Below are 22,375 nucleotides of genomic sequence, written 5' to 3' on the forward strand. Positions count from 1 at the left end.
AAAGAGAACCCAGCTTAAACTAAAGCTCCAGTGTGGGCTGAACAGGTCCTCTGGGGTGAGAGAAACGTCCGGACAGAGAGCTACCAACTTGGCTCCCAGAGGGCTGTCTCTGCTCTGCGGCATACGGAGCACAGCTCATGGACACATCGTGGCTTCATCACGCAGAAGAAATAAGTACCTCCTCGTTGTGGGTACTTTGCTGTTACTCAATTGGACTAAAGACTGAATTCACTTTTTGGCAATCCGAAACAATGTAAATGGCAGTTTTTGAGGAGAGTTCGACAGCACAGAGCAAATTTTAAATGCATGCAGCCAGTGATTCTACATCTGGGAATCTATTCTATAAAACTATGTATGTGTGCCTACCAAGGACAGTAATTAAAGTCCTGGTTTTTGTTTGTTTGTCTGTCTTAAAGTTTATTTATTTATTTTGAGAGAGAGACAGTATGAGCAGAGAGAGAATCTCAAGCAGGCACCGTGCCATCAGCACAGAGCCCAATGCGGGGCTTGAACCCACGAACTGTGAGATCATGACCTGGACTGAAATCAAGAGTTGGGACGCTTAACTGACTGAGCCACCCAGCACCCCATAATGTACAACTGTCTGCGATACGCGTAATTAAAAAAAAAAAAAAAAGAAGCTACAATATTTATTACATAATCCCAATTATATTACAAAAAAAACTTTGTGTTCATGTGCACACACTTTATATACACACTGAAAATGTTACAGAGAACACCGAACAAATTAAGTGATTATTCCTAGAAATGAAATTGAGGGTAAGAGAGACTTTTTAATTCATTTCTTTCTTTACTGAAAGTTTTTTCATCACAAATATTTTTGTTAAAAAACAAACCACTAAAATAAAAAAATAAAAAACCAAAACAGTAAAAGCAGCCAAATTACATGTTACAGATAGCTTGATTTTCTCCTCTATTTTCCATTTCCTAGGACTATGGATAAAGTCCCAACAGCTAGTAAACAGAATGTTAATGAATCTGTCCATTTTCTTTCGTGGCTCCAATCTGGCTGTAGGGAACCCCACACAGTAGCCCTGCTCTGAAGACACACGCTCCTCCTCCACATTCAAACTCTGCCCTCCTCTCCCCCTTCACTCCTACACTGTGTATACAGAAAACAGCCAATTCCAAGCGGAATCTGAACACAGCAGAGCACTCTTCTGCACCCAGACACCAAACGCAGACACAGCTGCAAAGTGCAGCAGCCAAAGCTCACACAAAGCTCTTCTCCCAACTTCACATGCACACAGTGGGGAGGAAGGGGGGGGGGGGGGAGCGTAAAGCCCATCTACACTGCCCAGAACGGCAATATCAGCTGAGACCTAAAACCTCTCACTACTTGGGCTCAGAACTAAGTAAATAATCATGCCTTCCTTTGAAACGTTTGGGGTCAGTAACCAGACATCCACTAACGAAAAACCAAGTCCAAGACAGACATATTCATTCCTTCTTACACCCGTGGAAAAGAGAACTCCACCATTGCGTTCTGCTGCCTCCATGTGTGTCTCTGGAGGCGAGACACAAAGGGGCAGCCGGCACTTCATTATGACAGGTCTTCGGTCTTGCTGCCCTGTGTCTGCCTCTTGTTTTCTGATTCAGAACAAAACCTACACAACTGAGTACAACTTTCTTCATCTCAAATAAAACTACCCGTAACATAATGGTGCATGTCTAACAACCGATTCAATTACATGGCCGGCTGTGTAGAGATGCATTAGTCCAAATTTGCAGAAAACAAAGTTACATACACTTCTCCTGGGGCAGGATAAAATTCACTTTCTGGCTTTTTGTTCTTTCTTCCTTAATTTGTCACCAAGTACAACAAACTTTCCTAAATCTACATCCTATGTGTGATGATGTCCTATTAGCGAAACCTTTAACATTTATCCATAACTTGACCATTTCTCTTCACATTCATGGCCACTGCCTTGCTCTAAGCCATCATCATCTCATGTGGATTATTTTAACAATCTCTTCACCAGTCTCCCCTTTTCGAACCTTCCCACTTTGTTAATTTACTCTCCACAACAGAGCAGGTACACTGATCCCTGCTAAACTGTAAGGAAGATCATGCCAGCCCCCTGCATTTATTCCATATTTTTATGGAATGCATAAAATAGGCTCTACAGTTATTCCACACTTTAATCAGAGGAAAACAAAAGGCCTCTGGATGGCTTACAGGGATTTCTGTGATTATGTCACCATATCCCTGACTTTATCCTGTCACCTCCTCCTCATTTATGCTCTAGCCCACGCACCTACTCCTTAGTTCCAAACATGCTCTTGCCTGAGAGCCTCTGCGCAATATGTAGGCCTTAGCAGCACATGCCTGTCAGTTTCTGAATAAGGCCTACTCAGATAACACCACTTAAAAGTGAAATCTCTCCTCTTTCCCTGCCTTTTCCCTGCTCACTTTTTGTCACAAATAAACTTAGAAATTAAGAGAAAAAAAAAGTGAAATGTCTATTTTGCCCCTCCCCCATCGCCTCTATCTAGCCTGTAACATACAGCTATATGTATATATACACACACAGCACAGAACATCTTCTAACACCCTTCGTTAATTATTTCAAACTCTACCAAGGCAAAGAGTTTGGTTGGGTTTTGTTCACCACTGCATCCCCAGTACCATACACATGCCTAGAACAAAGTAAGTGCTCAATAAATACCTGTTGAATGAACAAATGACCTTAATCCAATACCTATGTGGCAAAAGCCATCAACTCTGGGCAGGAGGACTCTTCAGTTTCCTCTGTAATCATGCCCTTCTCTCCACATTCTGGATTTAGGTCTTTTTTATAGCTAAGTCTCTCCTTCACTAGGAAAGTTTCCTTGATAATCTCAGCCAACCATGGCCTCCTCCTCTCTGGATTTCCATCCTTGCAATAAGCGGTGTCTCTGTGTCTAGCAAGACACCCTCTAACTTCCTTGAGGACTGGGTCTGGGATTCCCACAACGTCCCTCTTTTCTGAAGGTATTCAATTTCTATATCTAGCCAAATGACCTGCAGAAACTCAGAAAGCATTTAGTCCACTAGATCAGCTCAAAGATCCATTCTCACTGGCCTCACATTATTAGTTTTTAATCCAAATGGGAACCAGGCTTTAGACAGGGCCCATGCTCCCAAGTCTCCCCAGGTGGCCCTAGTCCTCAACAAAGCCCCTGTCTGAAACCTGCTCTCCCGACTCATGTGTGCTGTTCTCCCGGCATGAAGGCCGCTTAGGTGGGCAGATCCTCTGAGTTGTGAACCCAGCACCAGCTCAGCCTCCTCACCTCAACTAGAGTCAACATTTGTGATCACATCATTTCCTTGACGGACTCTGCACATTTCATAACTGCCTTCCTCCAATATTAGCATTCATGAGACAGCTGCAACAATATCTACTGAACTCTAATTATAGCTATATGCATAGTTTCTATAAAAGATGTACAACTTTTATATCTTTGTCCTTAATTACTAAATACTTAAAGACTCAAGAGCACTGATTTTAAGTCATTAGAGAAAAAAAGTTCCTATCTGATTCTTAAAGCCTAAGAACAGATTTTTGAAATCCATTGCTATATAAAAAAACCACATGTTTAATGAAAACAAAGTACATCCTGGGACTACCGCTTATAGAGAAAGAGGAGCAGAAATGCATCTTAAAGTGACACGATGCAATGTGGTACGGAGAGGAGCACCAGGCAGTGAGCTCAAGGCTCTGGTCCTAGCTGACCTGGACCTTCCAGTGTCAACTGTCTTGAGCCATAATAGAGAGATGATAAAACCTTGCACATCTCAGAGTCTTTTGGTTAAAATGAGATGAGAATAACTCTTTTCCTTATAGATATAAAGTGCTAGATGAAAACACAGAACTGAACAAACACAGGTTTGACACTTGGCTCTGTCATTACGAACTGTGTTTGGAGGAACATAATATCCCCTACGCCCAAGTCTCTTGGTCTGTAAGAAGAGTTACCAAAAATTGGCCTTACATTCCCATCTAGCATTACTGGTGGATACTTGTCCAGGGATATTCAAATCAATCAGTATTTTCTGCTAATGGCTTCCTCATACGGTTTTTGAGAGATTAAATGAGAAAATCTATATAAAGTGGTTTAGCACAGTGATTTGTCAAATATGTGTTTAGAAAGCTAACAAAGGCTTACAAATATTTGGATCTAATATACAGTAACTGGGTACTGGTGTACCTAAAGAAAAGGAGGTACATCAACATTTACTGGACACCTACTGCGTGCTCAGACACTGCACCAGACACACGCCACGCTCCTCTCATCTGATGCTCGCTACAGTCCTGTGTGGAAATCACAGGTAGAAAAGTAGCCATGGCTTTGCTTGCCCACAGGGAAGGACAGGATAGCAGTGCTTGCTGTAGAAGAGGTTGTCTTCACTGTGCAGGACATGAATGGGAGACATTTTGAATTTCATTGGACTCCCTGGTTCTGAGACGAGCCTCCAAGTTGGCCTCAACATTCCTACTTCCTAGTGTTTACACCTCCCCCCGTCCCGAGCCCTGTCTACCCCTCAACCAGAGTTGGTATGTGTAACAGAGAGAACACAGCAGAAGCGAAGGGATGGGACTTCCATGTTTAGGTTACAAAAGACAGTGTGGCTTCCATTCTGGGCGCTCTTTCATGTTCTTGCTCTTTGTAGTCACTTACTCTGGGGAAGCCCCTTCATGAATAGAAAAGTACACGTGGCAGGAGCTGAAGTTCTTGCCAACAACCATGGAGTCAGTTGGGAAGTGTGAGCTCTGGCCCTGCGGAAACTCAGGAAGTCCACAACCTCATAGGGTCCCAGCCTGAGCTACCCAGCCAAGCTGCCTACCTCCCAACTCTCAGAAACCACGTTAAGACTTGGTTTTCTGTTTTCAGTCACTAAGCTCTGGGGTCATTTTCCACACAGCAATAAATAACACAGCTGTGTTACTGACACTGAGTGGCAATGATTAGGGACTGTCCCACACTAAGAATTTTCCTGCTCCAAATGCTGATTGAGAGAAGGACAACCACAAAGATTTTCAGCACAACAACCCTGTGTGGTGGAGAGAGTCAGCAGAAATGCAGTCCCAACGTTTTCAGTTCTGTTGTTTTATTCAGAGACTAGCCTAAAATGTTTTATATGCTCTGATTAGAATTTAATAGCAAAGACAAGACTCAAGTAAGAAAAATACAGTGCAATGTAATTTGAGACAATAATTATTACAAATCCACAGACAAGGGGAGTTCTGAAGGTCCAAGAGAAGTGCAGCCATTATAGTGGGCCAGTGGGTGTCTGAGAATCAGTGGCGAGAACTGGAAAGGGGCAGAGGGCAGTTCTAATCTAGGTGACAATTTCACTGGGGGTTTAAAAGAATGGGGGATCCCCAGGTACAACCTCTGAAAGAAAGTGACTTAGAGCTGAGAAAAGAGCACCCTGACAATCTGGACAATGTTCTGTAAGTGCCCAGTCATGCCAATCTTCCAGGCTGATACATCAGTTCTGTTTTATGAAGGACAGAAAGGCATCTGGTTGTCAGTGGGAACGACCCAATCATCATGGAGATCCTGCATGTGCCAATAATCCACTATGTTATAACCCCCTGTTACCCTAAGGCCACTAAAAAAAAATCCATAAATGACAAAAAGACAGCTTATGAGGGTAAGATAAACACAAATAGTCATTCCCCACAGCTCCAGCTCACCTCAGAGAAGTATTCTCTGCCACCCTCTTGCTCTCCCCATGTTCCAGGTCTGCCTCCTCTCTGCCCTCACTGGGGCACTGAACACACTGTATCATCATTGGTTTTCTTGAGTTCCTCCCCCATTAAACCAAAGGGCAGCTTTCCACTTCTCCAGCTTCCAACACTGATGCTGGTGTACAGTCATTCAATATTTGCTGACACCAGGGCCTATGATGTGCCAACTCTGTGTTTACCAAGACACTCGATCAATTCTCTCAAAGGGCATATACTCTGGAATGGGAGACGGACACACGAATCAGCAACTACCACACAGTGTAAGTGCTCTATCAGGCTGCCACGACAGCAGATGGGGTGGGCAAGTCACCCATAGGGGCAGTGCTGAGGGATGCAGAAGTGGGGATCAGGGCCTTGCTGGCAGAGGAGCACAATGCACACGGGGGCACAGAGAACAAGGCCATGAGGGCAGCCTGCATGTGGTGTGGTGTGGCTAGTACCCAGAGGGTGACAGAGGTGAGACCAGGGTGGCCAGCAGCTCCTAGGGAAGGAGAGGGCCGATGATGTGAGAGATGCTTACAGGTCAGGAAACTGGGGGTGGGTATGGGAGGGGGTGGGTAAGAGAATTACCGAAGCAGCCTCTCCATCCTTCAGGGTCAGAAAACCTGCTGATCTCAGGACAAAATGAAAATGGTCTGTTTTGTAATAGTTACTGGAATGAGGAATTTGCCAGAGGATGCGACTAGGCTGACCACTAAGAAATAGCTAAATAAATACAAACAGGTCCTTAAAATTAAAACTCTTAGGGTAACTGGGTGGCCTAGTTGGTTAAGCATCCAACTCTTCGACTTGGCTCAGGTCATGGTCTCACAGTTCAAGGGATTGATCTCCATGTTGGGCTCTACACTGGCAGTGTGAAGCCTGCTTGGGATTTTCTCTCCCTCTCCCTCTGCCTCTCCCCTGCTTGTGCTCTCTCTCAAAAGAAATATACATTAAAACAAACAAACAAACAAACAAACAAACAAACGCCACCAAAATTCTTCTGGGATAATTTAATCTTAAGGTTAAATTATCTACCATTTAGAGATACCAGTATCTCATATATAAAGAAGTCAAAAACAGGGTGCCTGGGTAGCCAAGTTGGTGAAGCGTTCGACTCAATTTTAGCTCAGGTCATGATCTCACAGCTTCTAAATTCGAGCCCTACATGGGGCTCTGTGCTGACAGAGCGGATCCTGTTTGGGATTCTTCCCCTCTCTCTGCCTTTCCCCTGCTTGGACTCAAAATAAAGAAATAAAAACTGGAAAACAAAAAAAAAAAGTCAAAATAATCAGAACAAGTCCTAGCTAAATCCACTGCTTAGAAAGTTACCAATTCCTCCTCTGGTCAATTCATTAAAATAAATTTCTCTGTAATTTTGAATAATTAACTGTTCCACTGTTTGTACGTTTCTTTTTGTTGCTTCCTTCTTCATTTTTAGCCTTTTTCATCATTCTCTTGATCCTGTCTGTCCCCATACATACTACTGAGGTGCTCAGCAAGGCCCACGTGACCTCCGCTGTGCAGAGGAGGGAGGAAGACTGAAAGTCCAAGGCTGGATCAGGGGAGGGTTTGGTTAAAAGATATCACAGAAAAAAGGCTCCTCACTCAAGATGAGATTAACTCCTACTTTCTGGTATTTGTATTGAAGAAGACATGAAATCAAGAAAATTCTTGAATCAGACAAGGGAGCTACATGACTTCTACTTTATTGGTAACAAGTAGGGAGTAAGTCTAAGATGTAACTTCTATAGACGAAAGAATTGATACCACCACGCACCTGGGAAAGCGGAGAGGTGTAAAAGCTGAGGTGTAAATCATTAGTTTTAGAATGAGAAAAGAGTGCTTTCTGTTTACCATCAAAGGCTGATAATCCCTTTGAAAGGGCAAAGTAAACACATAAACAAGGACCAATGGAGTAGGTTACTATTCATTTTATCTAACTTGTAGTTTAGGAAAGGTGGTCATTATTTAATTGTCAAAAAGCCACTACAAACTTCCCCTTACTTACAGCCTCTTTCTCTCTGTCCATGATAGTTTCCAGCTCCTCAAAATGTCGCAGTTTGATCTCCAATTTCTTCATTTGTGTCTCAACCAGCAGGGCCACCAGAGACTTGATCTTTCTCTCTTCCACGGCAGCCAGGTGCTAAGTGTAAAAGATCATTCAAATTAGGTAGGTAAACATTTGCTTAAAATACAGAAACAAAATGCTCACGTTGATATTCAAAGTAGGGATTATATAATTAAGAACAATGACCGATGCCCCCTTTCTATGTTTCTACCAAACATTTACTTCAATTTAAAATAACTATTGCTGAATTTCTGGTCCTTATAGGTATAAATAACCCTGTTAAAGGGTTAAAAAAACAAAAAAAACACCCCAAAACCCTCCCTCCCACGGTAAACTACTCCCCTCAAAAAGAGCCCACCACAAAGGGGAAGTGTAATCAGAACACTGATGGGCAAAGAGGAGGACACAAGTAGCCTGGGGTACACTTCCCATCTACCACCCACCTACCTCGCACCCTCACCCTTTTACTCTATGCCTCCCCTCACTATCCTTCCCCCTTTATGAACTGTCCAGGGACAGCTAAACAGTGGATTCTCTCAGCACCCAACACTCAGACACAAAGCTTCTGGCTTCTCTCTAGTGAGTGGAACCACGTGTGGAAAGGAGAGGGTGAACAATATTCCACCCCTATGTTTGCAGATAGGATCCAGAGCAAGAGGAACAAATATAGTACAGAACAAGAAGTTACACTGGAAGAATGTGCTACTCACCCGCTACAGGATGGATGATGAGCCCTATTCATTCACACTTCCTGCCTACTCAGCAGCACACAGAGGAAGGCACCACATTACACCGAGAAGATGAGGGTCCCATATTTGGTCCTGACTACCTGTATCTGGGAATGGGTCAATCCCACCTAATCCAGACACCATCTAAGAGCTTATACTAACAAACCCCCAATAGCATTTTGCATTCACTTTCATTACATCTGTTGAATTTATGTGCTCATCTTGCTTCTACACGAGTGAGAAGTAACACAAGGTGGCTGTCCTAATCTCTGTTTCTTACAGAATCTAGAAGGAGCTAACATGCAGGAGGTATGTAACATAGGCTTTTGGGAGCTAAATTAACAGACACTTAAATGAGAATCTTATTTTTCACTCTTTTATAGTTAGAAAAGAGAAATGCAATTTTATACCATAGAGATCCATTAATAGGAAGAGGCAATGTATAAGCAAAAGGTGATGATAAGCAGATTTTTTTTTTTTTTAAACGTTTCTTTATTTCTGAGACGGAGAGAGACAAAGCATGAGTGGGGGAGGGGCAGAGAGAGAGGGAGATACAGAATCTGAAGCAGGCTCCAGGCTCTGAGCTGTCAGCACAGAGCCTGATGCGGGGCTTGAACTCACAAACTGTGAGATCATGACCTGAGCCGAAGTCGGACGCTCAACCGACTGAGCCACCCAGGCGCCCTGATGATAAGCAGATTTTATGAATAATCTACGGCTGTTCATGATACATCTGCCTCCCTAACCACTTGAACTACATCAGTAACAAGTTTAAATAAAGATCACATGATTTGGGGAGCCTGGGTGGCTCAGTTAAGTGTCCAACTCTTGATTCTGGCTCAGGTCATGATCTTGTGGTTCTTGAGTTCGAGCCCCGCATTGGGCTCTGTGCTGACAGCGCAGAGCCTGGAGCCTGCTTTAGATTCTGTGCTTCCCCCCACCCCCTTCCTCTGCACACACTCTGTCTCTCTCTCTCAAAAATAAATTAAAAAAAATTTAATTCCAGAAGAAAAAACAGAAGTAAACCTAAGTGATTTTGGGTTAAGTGAAAGATTTCTTAGATGTGACACCAAAAGCAAAAATGTTAAAAGGGAAGATTGAAAACTTGAAGTTCATCAAAATCAAAAACATCTCTGCTTCAAAGGACACCATCAAGAAGGTGAAAACACAGCTCACAGACTGTGAGAAAGTATTTGCAAATCATATGTGTGATGAAAGAGTTGTGTCCAGCGTATATGAAGAACTCTTAGACTTCATGCCTACGGATGAAGTGATGCTGGTAGGAATGTGTGGGACTTCAAATACAAGCTGGTCACCATCTCAGACACTCGGCAAATTTTGAAGATGCAGAAGATGGGAAGCTAAGGAGTTAGGTTCAAGGAAGAAAAGAAATTCCTGAAAACTCCCATTGGTGTGATCAAGATTATTTCAAAATCTCAACTGTAAGTTCTGGAAAGTCACACCCAAGGATCAGGGGTGGTCCTGGAGGAGAATGACCAAAGTGTCATCTAGCTTCAACTCAATCCCTGCCTCAATCAGTTCGGTTATCACCTGGGGCGTCTGGATCTTATATATATATTTCTCCTTATCTTTTTACACGGAGAATCTAAATTTGTTTTAATGTTTGCTTATTTTGAAAGAGAGTGTGAGCCAGCAGGGGAGGGGCAGAGAGAGAGACAGAATCCCAAGTAGGCTCTGCACTGTCAGTGCAGAGCTCAACATGGGGCTCAATCCCACGAACCATGAGATCAAGACTTGAGCCGAAATCAAGAGTTGGACACTGAACTGACTGAGCCACCCAAGCATCCCTGGACAATCTAAATTTTTATACATATGTGGCATTCAATCAAAAAAGCAGATCCACAAATGGCGCAGGCACTGGACTTATTAGCAGGGGAGAACATTAAAGTAAGTTAAGATCACTATTTTTAAGAAAATGTAGGAAAATACGGATAAAAAGAGAATTTCAATATATTTAGACTTTGTATAAGAATCAATATACACCTGACTGAAATTATGACTAAAATATATACTAACCGAAAATAACAACTCAAAGATCAGGCTTAAAAGGGTAAGGCTTGGGGCGCCTGGGTGGCTCAGTCAGTTAAGTGTCCAACTCTTGATTTCAGCTCAAGTCACGATCTCGTGGTTCGTGAGATCTAGCCCTGTGTCAGGCTCCGTGCTGAAAGAGTGGAGTCTGCTTGGGATTCTCTCTCTCTTCTCTCTCTGCCTCATCCTGGCACCACACATACAAGTGCGCACATGCGCACTCTTTCTCTCGCTTGAATATATATATGTATATATAATATATATATAAATTATACATATTTATTTATATTTTAAAAAGGGGGGAGCACACCTGGGTGGCTCAGTCGGTTAAGCGTCTGACTTGATTTTGGCACAGGTCCTGGTCTCACAGTTCGTGAGATTGAGCCCCACATTGGGCTCTGCACTGACAATACGGAGCCTGCTTTGGATTCTGTCTCCCTCTCTCTCTGCCCCTCCCCCACTTGTACTCTCTCAAAAATAAACATTTTTTAAAAATGCAGAATCCGTGAAGCACAATAAAACGAAGTATTCTGTAACCATGGCCTGGAAATTACCCTACCTCTTTGTGACTATTTCCTCATTTGTGACACTGGAAAACTTCACCCACAACAGGGTAGGAGGGAGGACACACACAATGTATGCAGAACAGTGCCTGGAGTATGTATGAGTAACAGTATGAGTGGGTGTCTCATACTTGTGAGCTGTAACACTGCTGATGACCTGGGAGCCTAATTTGTTGGGAGACTCTCCTCTACCTGCACCAACCACTTTCAACATGTCTTTTTTTTTTTTTTAATGTTTTATTTATTTCTGAGACAGAGAGAGACAGAGCATGAGCAAGGGAGGGGCAGAGAGAGAGGGAGACACAGAATCCGAAGCAGGCTTCAGGCTATGAGCTGTCAGCACAGAGCCCGACGCGGGGCTCTAACGCACGAACCGTGAGATCATGACCTGAGCTGAAGCTGGATGCTTAACCAACTGAGACACCTAGGTGCCCCTCAACATGTCTTTTAAGACTCAGCATTAGGAATCACTTCCTCTGGGCAGCTTCTTGGCTCCCACAGTCACAATGACAATACTCACTGAACTGCACTTTATTTAGTCACTTGTTCACTACCAGGGCCTAGGCTCGAGGATGCCCCACATTTTGCAGACTTGGCAATTTTAAAGGAGGAAACAAGGATATGAGGTGGAAAGTGAACAGAGAAAAGAGGCAGCCTTTATCAAAAGCCTAGAATTCACCTGTGCTCAAGGTTAGAAAAACCACTAGAAATCTCTGCAAGTAAATGTGGGCACTTTGGAATGAAGGATGAAAAAACCATGGCCCGCAAACTAAAGAAAAAAATTTGAGTAAAAAACTCAGGAAAAGAAACAAAAACTTCAGTCTCTAAACTTTATGGCAGTTTATTTACTATTAAAGACTTATAGAATTATCACACTGACCTCTAAAGAAAAAAAATTTTTTTAACTTTTCAAAAAAATGTTTGCTTATGTATTTTGAGAGAAACAGGCAAAGAGCAGAGGAGGGGCAGAGAGAGAGAGAGAGAGAGAGAGAGAGAGAGAGAGAGAGAGAGAGAGAGAGAGAATATGAATGAATGAATGAATCCCAAGCAGGCTCCACACTGTCAGTGCAGAGCCCAATGTGGGGCTCAAATTTATGAACTGTGAGATCATGACCGGAGCCAAAATCAAGACCCGACACTTAACCAACTGAGCCACCTAGGCGCCCCTAAAGAAAAAATTTTAATAAGTTATCAAAATTACCCCATTACAAGTGTAAGCATTATTCACTGATAAGGTTGATAACATCTGGGTTTTGAGTAGAAATAGGAGAAAAGAACTAATGTTGCACATTAAATTTAGTTTTTTTCACATTTCAGGTCTTAATAATAATATTTACATACAAGTTCTGATTTTCTTTATATGATTGTTAAAACCAAATGACTACATCTTCTACTTTGCTCTAGCTCACAATTCTTATTTGTGAGAGAAGAAATCAACAGATTTCTCTGAAAGAAGTGGCCTGGTCTTTTGTACCATCTCACTTTCTGAATTTTGCTGAGTGGATCTTACTGAATGTGTTAACATGTCATTTCTTGATCTTCTGCATTTCTTGATCTAGGGGTTAGAGCCTCTTTTAAAAAAAATATTTAGTTAGGGAGTGGGTGAGCAAGCGGGGGAGAGGAGCAGACAGGGGGAGGGGGGAGAGAGAATCTCAAGCAGGCTTCCATACTCAGCACAGAGCCCGATGCACGGCTCGATCCCATAACCCTGGGATCATGACCTGAGCCGAAATCAAGAGTTGGATGCTCAATCAACTTAGCCACCCAGGTGCCCTGAGCCTCCTTTTTGACTTAACTTCCATGACTATTCTTATTGTTACTGGTACAAGATTCATTTGCACCTGAGAGACGACAAGAAGGTAGTATGTTTCACAGAACAGCATATGTCCTGCCACCAAGACTCTAAATTTTGTTACTTTATGGATTTGGTGACATACATGTACCGAATCAATCCAGTAGAAGTCACAAAGGCTTAGGAGCCAATTCTTCAGGAAATTACAAAGCCTTCGCAGAGGCTTGAAGTGGCTGAATAAATGTTACCAACCACTGGACAAAAGTGATTAAGGGATCCAAATACCACTCATGTCTGCTTAAAAAAAAAAAAAAAAAAAAAGAATCTTAGAATGTAAAAGCAAGAGTGAGCTGTTGAAATGCATTACTGGACTGGGGGATATCCTGGGTTTTATTAAGCATTGACATCATTCTAACCACCATGCTGTATTTTCATGGTACTTCTTTTATTTCTAATGACCACCAAAAAAGAATTCTTTATGTATAGAAAGAAACTGAACTCTATATAGAAAGAAAAAAAACTAAAGCTTAGGAAAGTTAATTATCTTGCCAACGGTCACAGTTAAGTGAACTGGGAACGAAACTCAGTTCTGAAGCATACCTTGAAACAAAACCAGCCACTAAGAAAGCTGACACATGGAGACATGGAGGAGTTAATGTTTCCCTCTTTCTTCTGTTCTTTATTTGTTGGTTCTTAAAAATTAGAAACTTAAATCACAGACATACTAAGAAAACAAACAAACAAAAAAAGAAGGTATTTTTTTTTTTTGAGCTAGCTGTTGGATTTTTAATTGCACAATATTTGAAAACAGTATCTTCGAAATAGAGAATTTTATCAGATTACATTTATGCATTGGCTGGGATCACCAGACTCAAAGTCTGCAGAATCCGGGTTTTGGTCTTTGTTCTACAACTAGTCGTATAACCTGAGGCTTCTCATCAACTTCTCTGGGTTTGTTTCTACATCTAGGAGATGAAAGAGTTTAAGAAACTCAAAAATCATCTGTGATATTAACATATGAAACATCTTTCCTGTTAGAACTTAAAAGTGTGTACTAAGGTTAGTAATCCAGTTATAAACATAACTTGTGTAAAAATGAAATACGCAAAAGTAGAACAGATTTATGTGTTGTAAGAAAGTTTCGTTCCAAGAAATTATATAAAATTGTATTTAATTCCTAATTAGATCTCATTTAATACTAACTTCTTAAGGTTATATTTCTAGCATTTTATACATATTCTTTTTGTTTTTCCTTCACAACTAAATATATATCCTAATGGCTCAAGAAAAATGTGAAGTTCAAGGTTAGTGGGCTGAGTTCCTAAGAGGCAGGAACCATCCATATTTCTTTGGCACCAAATAAACCTATCACTGTGTAGACCCTCAAATACCGGTTAAATGAATAATCAAAATATGGCATTTCCATCTTACAGAATGCTTTTTAAAAAAAAAAAAAATTTTTTTAACTTTTATTCACTTTTGAGAGACAGAGACAGAGCATGAGTGGGGGAGGGGCAGAGAAAGAGAGGGAGACACAGCATGCAAAGCAGGCTCCACGCTCTGAGCTGTCAGCACAGAGCCCGATGTAGGGCTCGAACCCATGAACTGCGAGAGCATGACCTGAGCTGAAGTCAGGCGCTTAACTGAGCCACCCAGGCGCCCCCAGAATGCGTTTTTAATTCTTAACTTGATTCTTATAATAACGTTGTTAAAAAGGTAGATCAGAAAGGAGTTCTGATTCAGACAAAATGATATAGGTTCAGAAAATTTATTTTAGTTGCCTAAGTTAAGAAACTAGTAAATGGTAGAGCCGGAACTAAAAGTTTAAATTCTAAATTCAAAGCTTTTTATAGTTATCCACAAATGCCTGTTTAGAACAATTAATATTTAGTGGATACTTTCCCGGGGAATTCTTAGAAGGGACGTGCAGATTAAAGATGGCCATAAACTCACTGGCTTTCTTTTCATGGAGAGGAGGGTCTATAATCCCTCCTCTCGAATCAAGGCAGGTTCTCTAATTGCCTTGCCCAAGAGAAAACAGTGGTGCCATTTTCCAGTTCCCAGCTTGGGAACTTCATGTCCTGTCTTTTGGAACGTTCCTTCTGGGAGTCCCTAGCTGCCATATACTACATGTGATCAACGTGGAAGAGCCCACAGAGAGAGACCTCAAGACTGCATGAAGAGGAAAAAGAAACCAGCCACTTCTACCAAGGATTAGGACTTCAAGGAATCTGTCTCAGACTCTCCATGAACCTACCTGTGAGGTGAGTAATGCTAAATGATTCAACTGATATCACATGGAGCAGAATTGCACAGGTGTTTAGTGCTCAAATTTGCACAATCATGAGCTATAATAAAAAATGGTTGTTTTTTAAAAACACTAAATTCTTTTCCCACTATGGGAAAAGAATCTGGTATCTGGAAATGGGGTGCTGTAGTATCAAAAACTTTCAGTGTGTGGCTTCAGATCATGCAGTGGGCACAGGCTGAAAGGATCTCAAGAAAACCACTGGCAAGAGCTTTTAGAACAGAGAGGAAAATGTTCCTGGAGGTTGGAGAGAAGCAGATCTTCTCTCCAAAGAGAAGTTTGGAAACACTGTCACTTCTGGTGATGTGGAAAATAGGAGTCATTAATGAACTTGTGAATCTGGCTGGAGTGATTTCTAGACAAAAGATAAACTTTCTTTAGGCATTTTATTACAAGCAGCCAGAAGAGAAAGGAACCAAAGAGGGAACTATTCCATCTTCAGGCCATCATTATTGGAGTTAGAAATCTCCTAGACAATTAAGAGCAAATACAACAAGGTTTAAAATGAAACTTTCTCATCTCTAGTTGCTCCCAGCAAGGGTTTGAAACTAAAAAATGGCTTCAGGACAAAGATAAAATCCAGAACATTACCAGTTAGTCGTGACCTGAGAGTAAACAGCTCAAGGTGTGGCTGTAAGACATTCTGATCAAAAAGTATCGTAGGATTTCTAAGAATCTTAGAATTTCTAAGAATAAGGGTATTCTTGCCTCTTATACTCTTAGACTCTCTTTACTAGACAGGAGGGCCTCTAAGTATCTTCAAGAGCATGTCTCCTATATTCTATATTACTACAACTTAATGTTTTCCAACAAGTTTGAAGGTTTTCATCAGCCACAACTCCCACCAACCCCCCCATCCCCCCGCCTCCTTCACTCTTTCCTTTCCTTCTGGGACTCATATTACAGGCTAAGAAAGGCCCCTCACAGCAGCAAAATTGGGCTGATTTTTTAATGGCAAAGGAAAAGGATTCAGAATGCAGTATCCAAAGACCACAGGGCCAGGCCAAAAGCTGTAGAGAATAAGTCACAGAGGGCAAGACTGGGGCCCTGGGAAGACAGAAAGGGGAAACATATGCCTGACTAGATTTCAAAGTTGCTCTGAACTATGTGTGCTCTCTCAGGGCCTTCCATCTTCACACTTACTGAATGTGAGTGCAGTTTCTCTCCAAGTTTCCAACCACTTTTATGTCAGTCCTCAAATTCTTCTGAGATGACCAACATGCAAGGAGCTGCACCTGAAAGACCACTCCTAAAGAGAGCTTCCTCTGTACCCGAACTTGATTTAGAGAAGATCTCAAAAGCCCAGCCTTAGCCTGATTATCATAATAACATGAAACCATGGAATGCTTACTTTTCAGTTGGGAGATATGTAGGTAATTGGTGACCAGAGGGTAGACTGAGGGGTTTAAGCTGGCATGCCTTCTGTGTAGAGGCATGGTCAATGATCCCTCACCTTGAATTTGGATAGAACTTTTTTAGTGTTTATTTTTGAGAGAGAGAGAGTGCGCACGTGCGCCAGTGGGGGAGAGGCAGAGAGACAGAGACAGACAGACAGACACAGACACACACACACACACACAGATTCCCTTCTGGTGGCCTGGGACACTTTTCTCTTAAAATTATAAGCTTCCAAGTAAAAAGTCCAACTATTTTGATACCAACCTAATGTGAGGAAGCCCAAGATAATGAACTCTGTAGATGAGCTGTGTGGAGACAGTGACGCCAGCCAGTCCCAGGTCATACAGACACCCTGCTTACCCATCAGGCACAGCAGGGAGGTTGCCTCAGGTCCTCCCTTCACAGCCCAGCTGTGAGCAACCTGAGCCAATGTCACATGGAACAGGGCTTGTCCAGTTAAGTCTGCCTGAGTTCCTCAGTCATAAAAATGATTAAGATGCAATACAGTGATGATGGTCTTAAGATAGGTTTTGTAATGGTTACATAGCCCTGGGTAACTGGGGCAGGAGCACTACTAACGCTCAAGCTAAGGATTCCTGAAGGTCTGGCAGCAGTGATGACCAGGGCTTCCCCAAGAAGGGCTGTCGGGAGCTCACATCCCTTCACATACTGGCTTTATGGAACTTAAGAACGATGAGGGGCGCCTGGGTGGCTTAGTCGGTTGAGCGTCCGGCTTCGGCTCAGGTCATGATCTCACGGTTTGTGATTTCGAGCCCCATGTCGGGCTCTGTGCTGACAGCTCAGAGCCTGGAGCCTGTTTCGGATTCTGTGTCTCCCTCTCTCTCTGCTCCTCTCCCACTCGTGCTCTGTCTCTTTATCTCTCAAAAATAAGTAAACATTAAAAAGAAGTTTTTGTTTTTTTTTTTTTTTTTTAAGAATGATGAGGTGTGGGAGTGTGGCCCAGATGTGCGCTATGCGGAGAAATGACCTAAAAGAGATGAATGATACCACAAAGGTAACTTGGTTGTAACAGAGTTGAGATGAACTTTACATAACAAAGCCTGAAGTCCAGCTGGTGGAACAGGAGTAGTTTTCTGTTTAGTCATATAAAGATGAAAGTGAATAGGTCTAACTATAGGCAAAATGATCCAATAGGTCAATTTTTCTTTTGGTTTTCTCTCTAGAATATCATCAAGTAAAAGGACATCGTTTCACTGATCAATGCACATAGTGTCAATCAATTTCAGCAAACACTTATCTGGTAAAGCCTTATGACTACAACGTACAATGAAAAACTTTCCTATCTCAAAAAAGAATTTCAGGCAAAGGGGAGCAAGTAAGAGGTATCTCTGAGAGGTGAGAAAGAATCTTCCTGTTACCCCAGAACTAATATCTAGTTACCATGAAGACAAACCTACTTTAGCCATTTCAAGATATATAGGAATGGGGTGGTGACAGAATAAATCTAAAGAAAATGTCTGTAAATCTTACGAAAATGTGATCTCAGGCACCTGGGTGGCTCAGTCTGTTGAGCATCTGACTTTGGCTCAGGTCATGATCTCATAGTTGGTGAGTTCAAGACCCACATTAGGCTCACTGCTGTCAGCCTGTCAGTGCAGAGCCAGAGCTGGCTTCAAATCCTCTGTCCCCTTCTCTCTGCCCCTCCCCCACTTGCACTCTCTCAAAAATAAACAAACAGTAAAAAAAAGAAAGAAAACGTGACCTATGCTATCTTGGAGGAATTGAGTCCTGCTGATGCTGAATAAGGAGAACATTCTAGTTTTTAAGGTTTCTAATTTATTCTAGCAATAGTTCTGAACTTTTCCTTCCAGCTAAAACTAAGCACCCAGATGGAAGGGATGTAGAGCACCCAGCCAATGGTGTTCCTTCCCACACCCACACACCACTCTTCAGGTAGGTCAATTCACAGCTTGTCGGTAGATGCAATGAAGAAATGGATATGCTACCAAAGAGTCCCTCATATGGCAAGGCTGGGGAAGAGCCAGAATGCATGCCCACCGTCCCTATGTGTTTTGGAGCTAGACTCAGAACCTCTAATTACTACTCCATGTCAGTGTGACAAACAATTAAAATGTATCAAGGAAAAGTCTTAATAACAAAGCTGTTTATAGATACAGAAAAACAAAAAGAGAGTAAGAGAAAACTTGGATTGGCTAGATCAGCTGTACTAATTACAGTAATTTAAGTGAATTCCTTACCCTTAATTCCCATGTAGCACAAAGATGGTTATGTGTGCTGTGAAATGCATCAGACCCAGCTGTTAAGTGGCACTGAACAGTTCATGCATGCCAAGTCATGTGTCACACGCATGTGTATCACTCACAGATCTGTGGAAAACACAGCTGTCATGAGAATAAAGATCTTCTTTCCCAGTTATTAGAAACAAGACTGAGTGAGGATGATGGAGTGAAAATTCGGTGACCTGGAAGGAAAATGTTCTTTGGACTCTTCTAAACCTTGCACAGAACATCTAAGGAGCAGGGCAATTGCTCCATAAAAGCAGTTTCTCTGCAGTAAAGGGGTCAAACAGCTGTGGCAAGGTGGTCAGAAGTACACAGCACACAAACTTTTGTGCCCAAAGTTGCACATGTTAACAGCTATGAGGCCATGATGTTTTTCATCAGCTATGAAAACGATTTATGGTCATCTACCATTTTAGTTCCTTCTCCAGCAACTTACAGTGAAGCTGACACAGTGGCAGAAGGAGGAGAAATAATGGAAGAGAGAGAGAGAGAGAAACATCTCTATGAGAGGGAAGAGGGTCCAAAAAAGCCCAACTGGAGATCACACAGTGGGTTCTATCTGGGAGAACCACAAGGAACAGTTCTGGATGGACAGGCAAGAAAGGACGCTTGAGAACTGAGACGGGTCCTGATCATGAAAATCTTGTGAATTCTACACTAAAGAGTTTGAAATTTTAGCCTGAGAGAGATAGAGAGCTTATTTAAGAAAGTATCATGTTCCTATTTGTATTTTTACAGATTCTTCAGAAAAGCAGTAAGTAGTCCATTGTATTAGAAGACAGGTTAGCAACCATTCTTGGGGGGCGGGCGGGGGCGGGGGGAGGACGGTAACCAAAAGGGAGTATGAGGAAGCTTCTGAAAGACTAGGAATATTATGCTGCTTGAAGTGGGTGCTGTGTGTGAGCCCACAGGTGGGCTCCACCTGTGAATAATTCACTAGCCGTAGACATATATATCTACTGATACAAATGTAAATTATCAATAGAAAATTTCAAAAATAAAAAAGATTACTTTGCTAAAGACAGAGAATGGGCTGGAGGAGATAGGCAGAGGATGAGGGATGCCAGCCTAAGGGGAAAGTGAAGGGCCCGGGCATTACCAGAGGCACTAATGCACCAGGAAGGATTTGGTGGCTGAATACCTATGGAAAGTGAAAGAATGAGGAGAGACAAGATGACCTGAGGCTGCAACTCTGAAGACTGGTGGATGGCTGTGTTGTCTCCTGATAAATGTCACAAAGGACAGAGGCCCTCCTGGCCTCCAGCTCACTTATGAAATAATCCCAAGACCATCCTTAAGGTCTCTAAGATCCCTGGTAGCAGTCTGAACGAGAACTTAGCTCTGAGGCAATGAGGTGCCAAAGGGTCCAGCCTGACAGGAGAAACAGAGAATCAAAAAACTGCTTCCAGTGAAGCAGCAAAACCAAATGAACAGGAAACAGCTGTCAAATTGGCATCCAGAGAAGTACTCACTCATCCCAAGAGACAGAGAACGGTAGAGGAGAGAGAATACCTAATACTGCAACTAAACCACCATGAAGATCGGGAGGCATCTGTGGAAGAGACTGGGAAGTAGGAACACACAGGATCTCCAGCTCTTGTAAGAGTCAGCTTCAGCTGGGGCTACTGTCTGGACTGACTGTGCCCTGTAAACACCCTCCTCCTCACTGTCCACACCTAGGCCTGATGTGTGGGAACTCAAAACAATGGTCTTGTGGTTTAAACTGGGTCACCTGTGGGTCTGTTATTAAATCATGCACCACAGATTAAGCACTTGGAGAAGTAGTCTGCAGTAGCTGAACAGTCTACAGGTACTAAAGGCCATGAAAGAATATCTTTACCAATGGATTAAGAACAGCTCAAGATAAAAAGATTAGGTATGTTCCAGTAAACGCTCCTCAAAACGTGGGAACCTATAATGGAAGAAAGCTACTTCAGAGGGTAGGATGGAGAAGGGGTGAAAAGGTTTTTCAAAACTTCACATATTCATGCCTGGAATGTTTTAAAATGCGAAAGCAACACAAAGTGGGAAAAATAACATTCTCCTTTTTTTCTTAAATATGCTGTGAAGCCAATACTAGGTTATAAATAGAGAAAACCACCCCCAGAAAAGCTGGCAAATTCAAGAAGAAAAAGTTATTTTAGATCCCCCTCTTTCCTTTCAGTCTGTAAGAGCAGGGTGAAGTATTTATACAAGGAAACAGATTTTTGTCTTAAAAATCACAAATATTTCAATCGAACAGAAATTGGAACAGTAGTCTAAGACAAGTTCTGCAGGCAAATGTGAGGGACTTTAAGTTCGGCTACATCTCTGTGGTCTCCATGAGCTGAGTGGAGCGGTATAAGCAAGGCCTGGAAGGCAGCCCCCCTCTAGGACCAGATCTGCGACTCGCCCCCACCCCTCCTGCCTGCACAATTCTTAACCTAGAAATGCCGGTCAAGCAGTCATCTCGTGTTGGGTGCAAGGCTCATTATACTAAACTTTCTCAATAACTGACAACAATGCAACCATTCACGGCTGGCAAGAGCCTGGAAAGGGCTGTCAGTGGCAAACCTTGGCTTTGGTTGCAGCTGAAGCAAGAGCAGCTGCTGCGGCCGTGGCCACATTTCCTTCGGAAATTTCATGTTCTACTTTCTTCTTCCCGAGATCGCTTTCTCTTTCTTTACAAGTATCAGTGAGTTCCTTGTTCTCTTCAGTTTCCTTTTCTTCTGAAAAAAATCAGAAAGCCTTATTACCAGTGTGCCCCATCTCAATAAGCCATCTTACTTCTCACCTCCGCCACATGACAAACTAGGACTGAGGTTACAAAGAGATCTCAGTGCCTCCTTCTTTGTAAGACTTTTGCAGAGCCATTCCATGCATGTAAGGGAGCCTCCATCTGAGATGGATTTTCTAAATAGTATGCTTTGTCTTTCCTTCATTTCTCTAAGCTCTCTGTGTAGTTCCCTAGGATATAAAGGGAACTAAGCCCTGCCGTAAGACCAAAAAGATCAGTCAATGAAAGGCTCTGAGAAACCCTAGTGTCTGGAGGAAATGAGAACAAAGCACTTCCGCAAGCCTTCTGAGACAGGCTCGATGGATCCGCCAGCCACTGACCGTGACTTCTGTCACAATGAGCAACTTGTTTGTCTACATATTACTGAAAACAAGGTAGCCATTGGTATTAGCACTGGTGCCTAGGAGCCAAATAAAACTCAAACTCGAACACTTGTTTATTGTTACATTAAGAAACAAACCCAGGGCTCAGTCAGTTAAGCGTCCGTCTTGGTTGTGGCTCAGGTCATGATCTCACGGTTGTGGAATCAAGCCCCATGTTGGGCTCTGTGCTGACAGTGTGGAGCATGCTTGGGATTCTCTCTCTCTCCCCCTCTCTGCCCCTCCCCTGCTTACACTCTCTTTCCCTCTCTCAAAATAAATAAATAAACTTAAAAAAAAAAAAAAAAAAAAAAAAAAACCTAATGAGT

General features: G+C 42.4%; 1 protein-coding gene across 4 annotated transcripts in view; it reads right to left on the reverse strand.

Annotated features, from left to right (window-relative positions):
• SMARCC1 (SWI/SNF related BAF chromatin remodeling complex subunit C1) overlaps positions 1 to 22,375 on the reverse strand; it is a 173,046-nt gene that overhangs the window by 24,352 nt on the left and 126,319 nt on the right. For 3 of the 4 annotated variants that reach the window (XM_078443121.2, XM_078443124.2, XM_078443123.2), the window contains exons 24-25: positions 21,465 to 21,619; positions 7,750 to 7,884 (exon numbers count right to left, since the gene is read on the reverse strand). In XM_078443121.2, the coding sequence (XP_078299247.1) occupies positions 7,750 to 7,884; positions 21,465 to 21,619 (290 nt within the window). The remainder of the gene's footprint in view (positions 1 to 7,749; positions 7,885 to 21,464; positions 21,620 to 22,375) is intronic. The other variant, XM_078443122.2, reaches the window with a different exon arrangement.

Source organism: Panthera onca, chromosome A2 (assembly GCF_046562875.1).
Source record: "Panthera onca isolate mPanOnc1 chromosome A2, mPanOnc1 haplotype 2, whole genome shotgun sequence".
NCBI classification, from domain to species: domain Eukaryota; kingdom Metazoa; phylum Chordata; class Mammalia; order Carnivora; family Felidae; genus Panthera; species Panthera onca.